The 14,443-nt window shown below is 39.1% G+C and overlaps 1 protein-coding gene across 4 annotated transcripts in view; it reads left to right on the top strand.

Moving 5' to 3' along the window:
• Positions 1–14,443, top strand: part of LOC122787177 (transducin-like enhancer protein 4) — a 728,148-nt gene that overhangs the window by 644,047 nt on the left and 69,658 nt on the right. For all 4 annotated transcript variants that reach the window (XM_044053755.1, XM_044053754.1, XM_044053756.1 and 1 more), the window contains one exon: positions 4,333–4,409. In XM_044053755.1, the coding sequence (XP_043909690.1) occupies positions 4,333–4,409 (77 nt within the window). The remainder of the gene's footprint in view (positions 1–4,332; positions 4,410–14,443) is intronic.

The raw sequence follows: 14,443 nt of genomic DNA, 5'->3' as shown, positions 1-14,443 counted from the left end.
ATATATATATATTTATATATATCTGTATATATATATATATATATATATTTATATGTATCTATAGATATCTATATATATTTATATGTATCCATAGATATATATATTTATATATATATATGTATCTATATATGTGTATGTGTATATGTGTATATATATATATATATATATATATATATATATATATATATTGATATGTTTATGTATGTATATTTCCTACAATTCCTTCTACATTGGTAAAACTAGCAGGAAACTTTCAGATCGCAATAAGGAACAGTATGGTGCGATTATAGGACAAAACTTTAAAATTCTTTAGCTAGACATTCTGTTTCATGTGTTACTTTTGACAAATTTCTGTTCTTTGTGTTAGAACAAGTGGACTTATTTTTTGGAGACTATGCTACTTTACTTGAAGTGAGGGAGCTCAAATGGCAGCTCCTCCTGGGAGCTCATTACACTCCAGGTATAAATGATAACATTGATTTGAAATGTGCCTTGAAGTGGAATTACTGACTTCTCCACTTCTCTTACATTTCCTGGCTACCTTGCATGTTTATTCATGAATCTTATTAGCATTCTAGGTGAATGCTACCCTGACATGATGTAACAGGGCTGAACAATTGCTATTGGTGGTTACTAATTTATTGCCCTTTTCTTACTGTTTATATTTCTTTTCTAATTCTGTGGACTCATTTTCTGAAGATGTTCTTATACAATAAAGAACGAAAGTGCGCTCAAACTTCAGTTTCGTTTATCTTTGCGGGTTTTGATTTTGTATTTTCGCTGCTGAAGTTTTTGTGTGTGTATGTATATATATATATATATATATATATATTACATATGTATATAGGTATATATGTGTGTACATGTACATATTTCCTCTCTCTGTGTGTACTGCTATTTTACCTTACAATAGTTAACTGCTAACCAGCCAGCATTATTTTTTCCAGTCCCCTCACTGCACTGCTTTCCGTCTTCAAACATACCTGTTGATTTGTTTTTGTTACGAAATACTAGACCAGGGCCAGCCCGCTGTGCTCAGATTTACTCTGCTACCCTACCCTACCCCTATTCCCATGCTCCCCATCTTCATTTATACCAAGCCTAACTCCTCCTCTACATCTGTTGCACCCAATTTCCCCTTGCCAATAATCTCTGCCGAATCACATTACTCCATTTACACTTCACTAATTCCTGTGCTTATTAACAATCAACCAACACATCTTAACATACTTCTATGCCACACCTCCTCACTCTACAACACCCACCTGCCTAACCCCCATTACATCCCCTACTACCGTTTGATTTCTTTAGCATGTTTCACCATAGCACTTCCACTGATTTCACTAACTGTTATCCTTCTTGTATATACATTATTTAACCCCCAGAACCTTTTTTATACTAGTAAAATCCTCCATATCCAGTACTTTCCTAGAAACAAAAACAGATAACTTCCCTAATATATCACCCACTCTATCCAAATCCAGCATAGTATTATTCACCAGATTGAAAATTGTATATGACTCACCTAAACCTACACCCCCCCTATAACAAAATCTAAGTAATTAAATAAAATAACCCTCCTTAACCACCATTCAAAATAGACTCCTACTTCGCCCAATGTGGTGATATCCATCCCAATCCAAGCCCATTGTCTAACCCCACCTCTTCCAAAACTTCTTCCACTAAAAATCTACTTTTAATCACTCTTAACCTGCATAGCATCTGCAACAAGAATTCTATGCATGGCTAACCCAGTTCTCCCCTGATATACTAGCACTCACTGAAACTTGGCTGAAGCCATATAGTAAAGATACTGAACTACTTCCACCAGGCTACAGCATAATTAGAGCAGACTAAACTAAAAAAAGGGGGAGGTGTAAGATTATTCTATCCTAAGACTGTCACCCTACTCCCATATCCTAAACCCATGTCCTCCTTTTGTATGGCTTAAATTCTCTTAGCCACCTTAAAAATCAGTAATGCAAAACAATTTTGCATCGCAGTCCTAAATAATCTTCAGGGAATAACATCTCAATATTAGAAGAGTTCCTATCCTGGATCTCCCAAAACATTTCCAGTGAAACCATCATCCTCTGAGATATCAACATAAATTGGCAAAATCTAAACTACGACCACACCACAAACAGCATAAAACTACATAGTTTTACCCAACGTATCTCTGCCCGAAGTAGAATGTTAAAAACTAAAGACCAGGGAAGTACACTTGACTGGATCCTAGTTTCAGATCCCCACAAATGCACCAACTCCGGAACCTTAGTTAATAATATAAGTGACCACCTACTCACCTATACTAACAGAACATTAACCCACACCACCAAAAATCACATAATTTGTCTATCTTCAGCCAACAACAGTGTAACTCAATACTAAAATCTATAAACTGGTCCTTAGTAAAATCCCTACCATTAGATAGTGTCATCAGTGGACACCATGGAAAAGGTGAATCGTAGTTTAACAGAGTACTTTAATGTAAGCACTTCTAAACCGATAACGCAAAAGATTAACCTTCCACGAAATTATAACTAAGGCAAGGCAATAAGGTTAACATTTGGGGATAATGCCAGTCACAGAAGCCATTGTTTAGCCATTAACGACAGTTAAAGTAGAATTGCATATTGATATTACAGAAGCATGATTTCATCATGTGAAAGATCTGATATAGCCATGTATTTATAACAGATCCTTATTTTTTGGAAGGTTTTTATAAAGATTAAACTAATTAACTGTCAAGTGGCCAGATTTTAGCTTATTTCACAGTTTCTGTATATTTATCAGCTCTCTTAGATCTTTCTCCTCATAAATTGCTTTGAAATAGTGATGCTCTTGACCAGACTTCTGAGACATTCTATGCAAATTTAGTACAAGCATTATCATTTTTATTCATTATCTTCTTAGTGAAATTCACAGATTGTTTTATGTGGAAAGAGGCAAAAACTAAAATAAACAGAAACATACTGTAAATTACTTAACATTATGTCTCACTACAGAAGCTCACAGTGCCACCTTGGTTACAAAAGACGAAATAATGTAACTGCAGAATCATGCATGCGTTTATTTTATTTGATGAAGAAAAACTTTTTTCTTAGATTACTTCATCAAGGTCAGTGATGGAAGCAAGATGGCAAATACTCAGTGCATTCTGTTTTTCTCCCCATTTGCCTTGGACTATCCAGTTTTTTTTTTCTTGCTAACTTTAAGATCCTTCTTCCAAGTGCCATGTCTCTGGATGACAGCAGTAGGTTTAAGTTCCATAATTTTCCTGTGCCCTCACCAAATTTGTTACTGATCACTTTGCAAAGTGTCACATAATGGAGTGGGTTCTAGGACAGCACCATCTTAAATGCCATACGTTTTAGTTTTCTTCAAATTTCAAAGATATATGCTTGAGTAAGATTCTGTGCTTCAAAAGAAATTATGCATTTTTGGCTCACGACAACCAGTAGAAGTATATAATCAACTGCTTTATGCAGAATCGTTCATATCATAGTTGCTGGAACATAACTGGTCAAGGCAGCAGTTGCTGACATACTGTTGCTTGATTCATAGAGAAGAGATATGCTAGTGCTTGAATTGTGTTGCATTTGACTTCTCCAGGATTGCAGCAGCAGCTTGGAGAAATGGCAAGATAGGTTTTTGATTGCCTGTCAGTGAACACTCATTCTTCAAGGATCAGTGATCTAGCAGTAAGAATAATAAAGGCAGGGAGTGAGGAGACAAAACTTGTGTGCAGGGGGCTTGTCCTCCTGCAAAAAAAATGCTTTTGCCCTCTTTTTTAATGTTCACTTTGCTCATAAGTGTACAAGTTTGAATATATGTGTTCAAGCTATCGCTTATGAGCAATACTTGGTAGACAACTGTGCCATGAGCTCAATAATTTCAAGGACTCGTAACAGAGCGAGTAAAAAAAAAAATTAAAATAGAAATGTTCTACAGCTAGAATGTACTTTTCCTTCCATTCTAATGGCATAACTACTTATTTTTAAACATCATTTTACCAATGGGTATTCCACTGCTTCTGTCTGAACAATGGTTGCTATACCTATGATGAAGGCTTATGCATTGTAATTTCTGTTCTGAATTCATTAGTGTCGGTGTGTCATCAGCTGAAGCCCCAGCATCTATGCCATGACTGCCATTTCTGTCACAAGCCATGTTTCTAATGCTGTAAACAGCACAAGTTGTTCCTTAATTCTTGTACCATTTATGTCAAAAGATCCAATTTAATTATACAAGGTGGGGACCAGTAATATTCTAGTTATGTAGTTGCATTTGGTTAAATATGGATTTTCATATTCTTTAATTTTCCATTAGGTAAATGGTTTGTGACCACTGGGAAGGACAACTTATTGAATGGCTGGAGAACCCCCTATGGAGCCAGTATTTTCCAGGTAGGTAACTAGATTTCACAAATATCATTTAGATCTTTTATATCTTTACAGCATAAACTATTGTAGAACAAACTACATAATCATGCAGAATGACACCCTTTTTCAACTTGCATGGTGGATGGAAGATCTGTATAGGAATCTGTCCTAATGAAGTTGAAGGTGTGGTGGCTCAGATGTGTAACTTACAAGCCACTCTTTTCAAATCATATCCTGTTTTACCCTTTGTATCTAAATGATTTTATATTACTATGTCATCTTTGACTATTTTTTAGGTGTAAGATAAGGTCATTGGTACTTTTGGCTATTTTACTCTGTACCAAATATGTTAATGTTACATTTTTGTAATGCTTGTTTTTTGCATCTATTGGAGCTTTTCTCCCCAGGCCTGGTAAAGTATCAAATAAATAAATATGGACAGCTAAAACACTGCAAATGAAAGCATGTGCAACAGACAGCAAAGTCAAAACAAACGTTTCAGCAAGGTCAGTACAGGAGTGTATCATTACATAACCTGAAAATGATGAAAACTTAGGTAAGGTACAGCAGTATGTATAAACCAGTAGGGCAATTGAACAAAAGGATCATATTTTGTTACCCAGTTTTCTTAGTATACACCATCATAATAGAAGCATAAGTGTAATTTGCATTGTATGTAATGTTGGTTACACTTTAATACAAAAAGGAAAGACTGTAAAAATTGTATCTACAACTAACATACAGAAGGCATGTAGCATTTACCTAGTCTCATTATTAAAATGTAATGCAAACATTTTATGGTTAATCGTGTCATTTTATTGATGAGCACTTAATTTATATCAAAACATCTACATCTTTGGGACAAAGCAGTCTGAAATCTGAGGACATAAAACACATAAAAACAAGTCTTTATTATAGGAGGACCCCCCCCCCCCCACAGCCCCTGATGTGAGAATGAGTTCCACATCCCCAGTCTCTTATTATACCTACTCCAAGGTTGCACAAACATGGGGAAGGTGGAAAAAAAAGTAATCCTCACTTTCTCCATCGTCTTCAACCCAACTTCACAATGCATTTAACCTGTGACCTAGGCCACTCTAATGTAGCAAAATATTGACTACAGGAAACGTATGAATGACCTTCCTGTTTTTATATTTAGAGGCTTACATCTTGGGACTGTGGTAAAGAATAGGTGTCTCGCATCATGTACATAAAACAACATTTAGAAACCTCTATAAGCAAAAATGTTTATTTTGCTTTTCAGAGAGTATGACCCTCTCATATATAGTACTTGCATGAATAAATATTGTAAATATGTGTAGTGTATACAAAAAGGTGCTTTGATAAAGTACAGTTTTGTATCTACCATAAATGTAGATGTTCGAGTGTTCACCCTGCTGCAGTCATCACACTTGGGTTATCCTGTCATCAGGCGGTCCCGCAGTCGGCCGGATTTCCAAAGTCTTGGTCCGACGTCGGTTGCTGTCGCCTCATCCCTGACGTCAGTGCACCAGGGGTACATATACTGCAACTGACGCCATTTTCTTCAGTTTTTCTTGCCCCAGATGTCAGGTGCCCCCAAAAAGGTGATCGAAATTAGTACCAAAAGGTGAGAACACTGTACAAACACAAAAACCCTTCAGCTATAAGCAAATACATCAGTAAGGCATAGCAAAGATTTAGTCAGCAGATCAGAGGGGTTGGAGGGAGGGTAACCTGGACTGCAGCAGGGTGAACACTCGAACATCTACATTTATGGTAGGTACAAAACTGTACTATGTTCGTCGTGTTACCCTGCTGCAGTCATCACACTTGGGTTGAGTCCCAAAGCTAAGGTAGGGTGGAGGCATTATAGAGGGTTAGAGGAGGCAAAGAGGCCCTGCAGAACTGCAGTGGCTAAGCCTGCCCTGGACTTAGAATAAAGAGGTAAGTGATAGTGTTTGGTGAAGGTGTGTACAGAACTCCAAGTTGCAGCTACTAAAATTTCCTTGGTAGGAACCCCCCTGAGAAAGGCTGTAGAGGTAGCTGTTGCCCTGGTATAGTGGGATCTAATGGTAGGAGGAACTGGTTTCCCATGATGGGTATAGCAGAATCGTATGCAATGGCCTATCCATTTAGAAATGGTTTGCTTTGATATGGCCCTCCCTTGAGAAGCTGTAGCATAGGAAACAAAGAGCTGGTCAGTTTTTCTGAAAGCCTTAGTTTTATCCAAGTAATATCGAAGCTGCCTGTGAATGTCCAAGGAATGCAGGAGTCTCTCACCTTTGTTTTGTTGATTGGGGAAGAAAGTGGGTAGATGGATGGTTTGATTTAAAGCTACACTGGAAACCACCTTAGGCATAAAGGTAGGATTAGTTCGTAGAGAAACTCTGTCTTGATGAAAAATGAGGAAAGGTTCCACTGCCATAAGTGCCTGTAATTCTGAAACTCTCCTAGCAGAAGTTATTGCCAGGAGCAGGGCAGTCTTCCAAGATAGGAACTGAACGTCCGCAGAAAAAGCTGGTTCAAAGGGAGATAGTGTTAGTTTTTCCAGAACAAAGTTGAGATCCCATGTTGGTGTAGGAGCTCTTCTAGGTGGTCTAATGTTTTTTGCCCCTCTGAGGAACTGCCTTAGTAGTGATTTTGAAAATAAAGCTGGATTTGTGTCGTAGTGAGCTGAAATAGCTGAAGCATGGATTTTAATTGAGGAGAAGGAAAGTCCTTTATGCAACATCTCAGCTAAATACTGCAGAATGTGAGGCATATGAGGCTGAGTTGTGTCTTGGCCTTTAGCTTGGTTCCAAGCAGAAAACCTTTTCTATTTGTCCGAGTAAGCCTTCCTGGTGCTTGGCCTCCTGGCTTCTAGAATAACATCCAGTACTGCCTGTGAAAGAGGGGCTGGTTGGCTGCTTAATTGATTTGCCATGCAGCCAGGTTTAAGGTTTTGATCTGGCTGTGTAGAATCTGCTTGCCTTTCTGCGTGAGCAAATAAGGTATTTGAGGCAATATCCATGGTGGGCTGTGAGCCATATTCTTCAATAGCGGGTACCAGTGCTGGCGTGGCCAGTCTGGGGCTATGAGAATCATTTGAGGTTTCTCCTTTTTGTCCTTCAAAAGAACCTTTGTGAGAAGAGGTAATGGAGGAAAGGCATATGCTGTCAGGTTTTTCTAACTGAAGGAGAGAGCGTCCACTTTCCAAGCTTGATGGTGGAATGTCCTTGTACAAAATTTTGTCAGCTGGTAGTTTTGAGGACTGGCAAACAGGTCTATATTTGGTAGGCCCCATCTTTGAGTTATCATTGCAAATATTTGTGGGTCCTGGCAGGAAGTGAGCTTGTAACTGGACTGGTAGGCCAGAGCTGTGTTCCATAAGATTACTGCTTGCCTGCAAAGAGGGTAGGAATGTGTGCCCCCTTGTTTGTTTATGTACCACATTACTGTGGTGTTGTCCGTCTTTATTGCCAGGTGTCCAGGCTGTACTAGATCATTGAAGGCTGTCAGAGCTTTCTGTACAGCTAGCATCTCTTTTTGGTTTATGTGCAGTTTTCTTTGTTCTGCAGTCCAGAGGCCTTGAATGCATTGCCCTGTCATGTGTGCCCCCCAGGCATAGTCTGAAGCATCTGTTGTGAAAGTTTGCCTGGGTGGGGGCAAGGTGAAAGGCTGACCCTTGTTGAGGTGACATGCCTGTGCCCACCATAGAAATTCCTGTTGAAGGCAGGGAATGAGAGATATCACTGTGTCCAAGCTGTGGCTGTGTTGAGACCATACGCTTTTTAGGTACCATTGTAATTTCCTCATATCCAGTTTTGCAAATGGTATTATCAGAATGCAAGATGCCACGAAGCTCAAAGCCTGCATATTTTTTCTTGCAGTTAATTAGGTCTTTGTTGCCATTGTCTTGAAATATTGAGTCAGTTGTAATTGCTTGTCTGGTATAAGATAAGCCTTCTGGGCCGTTGTGTCCAAGCTGGCACCCAGGAATGTCATTTTTTGTGAGGGTACTAGTTTTGACTTCTTTTCATTTACTGTGTACCCCAGACAATTTAGTAGATGCTTCACAAAAGCCAGATGTTGTAAGAGAATGTCTTTTCTTTCTGCTTGGATGAGGCAGTCGTCCAGGTATGGATATATTTGAATTCCTCTTTGTCTGCAGTATGCAATTACTGGTGTCAGGCATTTTGTGAATACTCTGGGTGCAGTAGATAAGCTAAAGGGCAGTGCAGAGAATTGATAATGGGTTGAACCTGCAATGAAACAGAGGTATCTTCTGCAACTTTGTCTGATAGGGACATGCAGGTATGCCTCCTTGAGGTCCAACGTTACCAACCATGCTTCCTTGCCTTACATGGGAAGTAGCTGCTGTAGTGTTAGCATCTTGAATTTGGAAACTTGTAAGTGTTTAGCATTGAAAGGTCTAGAATTGGTCTCCAAGCATTTTCTTTTCTGGGTACTAGGAAGAGTCTTGAGTAAAATCCTTGACCTTGTTCTTGAGTTGGTACCCTTTGAATGGCTCTCATGGCCATGAGAGCTGTAATTTGTTTTTGAGCCTCTGCCCTTTGATTTTGTGGCAGGTTTGGCATTCCTCTTTTTATTGGCAAGGTGTGAAGGTGGAATCTGTATCCTCGTAAAATTATGTCTAGGATCCATTTGTCCTTTGTGACCATGTGCCAGTTGTCTGCAAATAGTGCTAGTTTTCCCCCCAGAGGGGATGACAAAAGAGCTTTGCTTGGCCAGCTGAGGTGCAAGTCATTGAGTTTGCCTTCTGGTGGGTTGGGACCTGTCTTCTCCTCCCTTCTGGGTTGGAGTGCCCTATTGGCGAGGTTTATACTGAGCTTGTGGTTGTCCTCTGCCTCTTGGGTGCCTGAATTTACCCCTCTGAGGCCTGTCAGTGGCTGGAAAGGACGAATTTTTTGTTGGCCAGTTTCTGCTGAAGCGAGGGGGTTGTACCTGTGGGAAATTTTTGACTGTCTGCATTGATTTTGCCTTATCTTCCATTTTCTTTAAAACTTCTTCTGCTTTAACACCAAAAAGAACATCCTGCTGTAAGGGAGCATCTAGTAGTTTTGCTTTACCATGATCAGGCAGACTTTGTTCCTTTAACCAGGCATGCCTACGTATAACTGATCCAGTGACAGCTGCTCTGCAGGAGGCCTCCAAAGAATCAAACCCACATTGTAAGGTATGTTTGCCCACCTGCTCGGTGGCGTGCAACAAATCCTGTACTTCTTTCAATTCAGATTGTTGAGGGAGGGTGGTTATCTTTTGTTTTAACTGAGAGATCGGAAATTGCTGATACTTAAGCATATGAAATTGACAGTTTAGAGCTCTCATAGCTAAAGTGGCTGAGGTGTAAACCTTTTTCCCCCATCTGTCTAGTGCTCTTGAATCCCTTTCAGAAGGTACTGGATTTTTAGCCATGGAAGCCTTAGCCCCCTTGGGACCCTGGGAGATGGTCTCTGGGTCAGCTACTGGGCTTTTGTAAAGAAATTTGTGGGAATCAGGGACTCTGTAGTATCTGTCAGGCTTGGCCGGGGCAGGAGGCAGAGAGTCAGGGTTGAAACTGGATTCTAAATAGACATCATCCACAATGTCCAAAACAGGAGGAATGGCTAGAGGCCTGTGTTGGGGGAGTAAAAGAAACTATCTGAGCCTTTTCTTGGAATCAGAGTAATCCTGACCTTCCCAGTGGAAATGTTCCCTCATAGTGTGTAAAGTTTCCCCAAAAGAGTAATCTTCTGGAGGGGAAGCTGAGGGAATAGAGTCCTCAGCATCAGAATCTTCATAAGGAGAGAAGGAATAGTCTTGGTCCTCAGAGGAATCCGAAGAAATAGACAGTTGTTCAGAGGAAGCAGATTCTTCCTCTTGTCTAGGCCTTTTGTCAGGAGGAGGCTGAGAACCCCTGATAAGAGTAATCAAATCTTCAGCCATCTTGAGCATCTGTTTCTTAGGCATAGGGCCTTGAACAGGAGATTGAAGTGAAGCCTTTTTCGATTTGGAAGGAGTCTTCGATTTGGAAAACATTTTGACTGTAAGAGTCGTCGGTCTGAAAACGCCTTCAGAAGGCGATGGCGTTTCAGAAGTACCGACGTCCTTGGAAGGTAAATCGTCGGTAGGGCCTGAAGTAAAAGGCTGCGTCGGCCTAGTACATTCCATCAGAATATCCGTAGCAGTCTCAGGTTCCTGAACTGCGGTAGTCAGAGGCTGCGTCGGAGCCTCACTGATAACCGGAGACTGGATCAACCGATGCCTCAGAATCTGGCATAGGCCTGGGCTGTCGATCCTTATCCCTGCGCTTTTTGTGCACACCGGTAGTCGGTAGCTCCGACGGCATATTATAATAAAATTTTCTGCCAAAAAAGTGTTGTGTGAAATCAAATCGTCTTTTAGTAGTACATTTATTAAATCTAGCACAAAAATGACAAGAAGTGACATAGTGATCAGGGCCTAGGCAAGGTATGCAATAAGAATGAAAATCCTTATGAGGTATTTGCTTCCCACAAGAAATACAATTGTTAACTTTTTCTGACATCGGTCTGAGGCAAGAAAAGTTTCCGCAATGGGGTGCTTAGCTTTATAGAAGACTTCGGTCTGAAATTCGAATTCGAAAATCTCAGGAGTCGGCCGACCGGCACTTGCGAACTGCTTCTGCTTCGGGCACCGCGCGGCAAGAAAGATGGAAGAAAATGGCGTCGGTTGCAGTATATGTACCCCTGGTGCACTGATGTCAGGGATGAGGCGACAGCAACTGACGTCGGACCAAGACTTTGGAAATCCGGCCGACTGCGGGACCGCCTGACGACAGGATAACCCAAGTGTGATGACTGCAGCAGGGTAACACGATGAACATTTATATTTCTACTTGATGTATGTTAAATGATCTGACTCTCTGAAATGCTTAGAACCTTTGCTGTGGGACCTAATATGCTGATGGCACCATTAGCTATGGAGATTTATCATGCTTTTTTTTTGTTTGTTTTGTGAGGGAGGTTTTCAAAGAATGTTTGGCCAGCCTGCAGGGTAAAATTAGAAAGTATGGAGTGAGGTCTGTGTGACAAGCAAACTGTGTGAATCAGTGAGGAAGCAATACCCCTTTACTCTCTGGATATAACTGATAAGCAGCATATAAAAGAGGACTGTAAAGAATGTATGTCAGTAGTCTGTCAGTTTGCAAACTACTGAGATTTAGATCGGATACCGAGGATCAGTTAGTACAATAAGTTTGCTGTGTCTAGCTTTTAATAATATTACATCATCTTTGTTTTAAAGCATAAAAAAACTAGATAACCAAAACTGCAATGAAGGAAAATGGACACCAAACTTCGTGCCTTAGTTCCAAATTTACTAAAACAGAACTTCTTCAGAAACACACCCACTAGTTTAACACGCATTAAATAAAGAATTCAAATGATCACATGATGTCAAACATCCAATGAATAACCCACAAAAATATTTAAAGACACATAATGTCACTAATAAAATGGAATGCTATAATAAAATAAAATGAAATAAATAGCAATACATATTTATAACTTTTGTGTTTGCAAATAACACAATGTTAATTGTCTCATTGAGGCCGGGAGGCTGCTCAGCCACTAATATGATCTGCCACAAGCTCTCTCGGCATTCTAACAAAGTTTTGTAGTCTCCACTAAAAGAATCTGCTTTTATTCCAAAATGAAAAAAGAACATTTTTTTAAATTGTGACACACAACAGAATGTCTAGCTAATGCATTAGATGAATCCCTTTTCTTGATAGTAAGAACATGTTCATATATCCATTTATTTAAAGCTCTTATAGTCTTAGCAATATAAAAATGATCACATGAGCTGCAGAAAACTGAGTACACCACATTTTTGGTGTTACAAGTGTAATGATCCGTAGCCCAAATGGTCTTGTTGATATGTTTAAACTCGACTGTAGAAGTACAAGTAAGAAATCTACATTGCCCACATGAGTAAGTGCTTGGATTATTACATGTCGCTTGCAAGACTCTGCTAGCATCCCTTTCCAAAATAGACTTGATGTTAACAATTCTTTTATAGGTGAATATAGGTCTATCCCCAAGTGCCTTATCTAGTACTGGATTTCCTAGTACTACCTTCCAGTTAGCTAGGAGAATAGATATAATCACCCCTATTTCATTTGTAATTGGATTTCTGAACTACAGGATTCAAAATAGGTGCTGTTATTTCAGAGTCTGGTACTAACAGAAAAAGTGTTTACAATCCAGTGCTTAATCCCACTTTGCAAGTTTTTGGTTCTTTCTGTGAGCAACATTTTAGAAATTTTGGTGGTGGTTTGTAATAGTAAACCCAATCTTCCTTATAAAGAATCGTTAGCTCTAGACAAATTATCATCTAATAGAGAATTGTGTGTAATGAAAGCTGATAAAGGGGGCCCCATTGTTGTTATGAAGTCTGTTGAATATTGTACAGCAATTCAAAACGCGTTAAAAGATGAAACGTGTTACAAAAGGGTCACTACAGACTTCATTAGACAAAGTTTTCTCAGGCTCGACATGTCTATTTGACCTGTTTAGTCAGGGTAATTTGGAATATTCTGTATACAGTTTTTTGTAGGTTGAATATCCCAAACTGGCCAAACTATTTGGTATTCCTAAAGTCCACAAGTACAGGGTTCACCCTCCTTTTAGGCCTATAGTATCGGCCAGGTTTTCCAAGACAGAACCTATTACCATCTGGTTAGATGAAATTTTGAATTCTGTACTTCAGAAGTCCAAATTTTACCTACATGACTCATGGCATTTACTGGAGTTATTGAGTCAAGAAAAAATTGGTAATACTTCTATCCAGTTTGCATCATTAAATGTAACTTCTTTGTACACTTGTATTTACCAAGATTTAGGTTTGGATTTTTTGAGAGAATGTTTGAGTCATTACACTAGTTTAAACAACAACACCATTTGCATTTTGATGGAACTAGTGTTAGAGAATAACTTTTTAAAATTTGAGATTGCTATGTTCCAACCAGTATCAGGAGTGGCAATGGGGTCCTGAGTGGCACCCTCTTTTGCAAATCTTGTCATGGCCATGTGGGAGTTGAAACACCTTATTACACACCCTGTGGCAGATGATATAGTTTTCTATAGATGTTACATTGACAATTTGATTTTTTTTGTGGAAAGGTGACCAGGACACTTTTGTCCTTTGTTCGTGATTTGACCACCACTAACTTTCTTGATTTCACGGTTGGTCATTTCAGTGAAAGTATTGATTTTCTAGACATACATTTAATTTTTGATCATGTGAACCAAATATTTTTTTAGTAGTATTCACAAGAAATCAACATTTGTTAACAAATACTTACACCAAGAAAGTTTGCACCCTAGTCATATGAAAAGAGGTGTAGTGAATGCCAGTTTATTCGTCTCAGCAGTTTGACCAGTGATGATGGTTTTTGTGAAGGAAGTCGGTAAGCTTTCCAACTTCTTTTTTCAAATGGGTTATAATTTTAACTGGCTAGAACAGATTATTTCTGAAGTCAAAGAGCTATGAGATTATAAGGCCTGTCCTATCTTATGCTTTCAGCATCCTTTAGAAGTGACCAACAATATGTTAGGTACTCAGTCTAGAGTTTCTGATAACTACACTTTGGCATTCCCTATTCCAGTTACAAATGAAATGGGGGTGATTAGAGCTATTCTGCTAGCTAACTGGAAGGTAGTACTAGGAAATCCAGTACTAGATAAGGCACTTGGGGATAGACCTATATTCACCTATAAAAGAATTGTTAACATCAAGTCTATTTTGGAAAGGGTTGCTAGCACAGTCTTGCAAGCAACATGTAATAATCCAGGCACTTACTCATGTGGGCAATGTAGATTTCTTACTTATACTTCTACAGTTGAATTTAAACATATCAACAAGACCATTTGGGCTACGGATCATTACACTTGTAACACCAAAAATGTGGTGTACTCAGCTTTCTGCAGCTCATGTGATCATTTTTATATTGTTAAGACTATAAGAGCTTTAAATAAACCAATATAGGAACATGTTCTTGCTATCAAGAAAAGGGATTCATCTAATGCATTAACCAGACATTCTGTTGTGTGTCA

The sequence above is a fragment of the Protopterus annectens genome, chromosome 13.part0, assembly GCF_019279795.1.
Source record: "Protopterus annectens isolate FY-2018-M chromosome 13.part0, PAN1.0, whole genome shotgun sequence".
NCBI classification, from domain to species: domain Eukaryota; kingdom Metazoa; phylum Chordata; order Ceratodontiformes; family Protopteridae; genus Protopterus; species Protopterus annectens.
The sequence above is the reverse complement of the archived record's forward strand: the minus strand, read 5'-3'. Positions and strand labels throughout refer to the sequence as shown.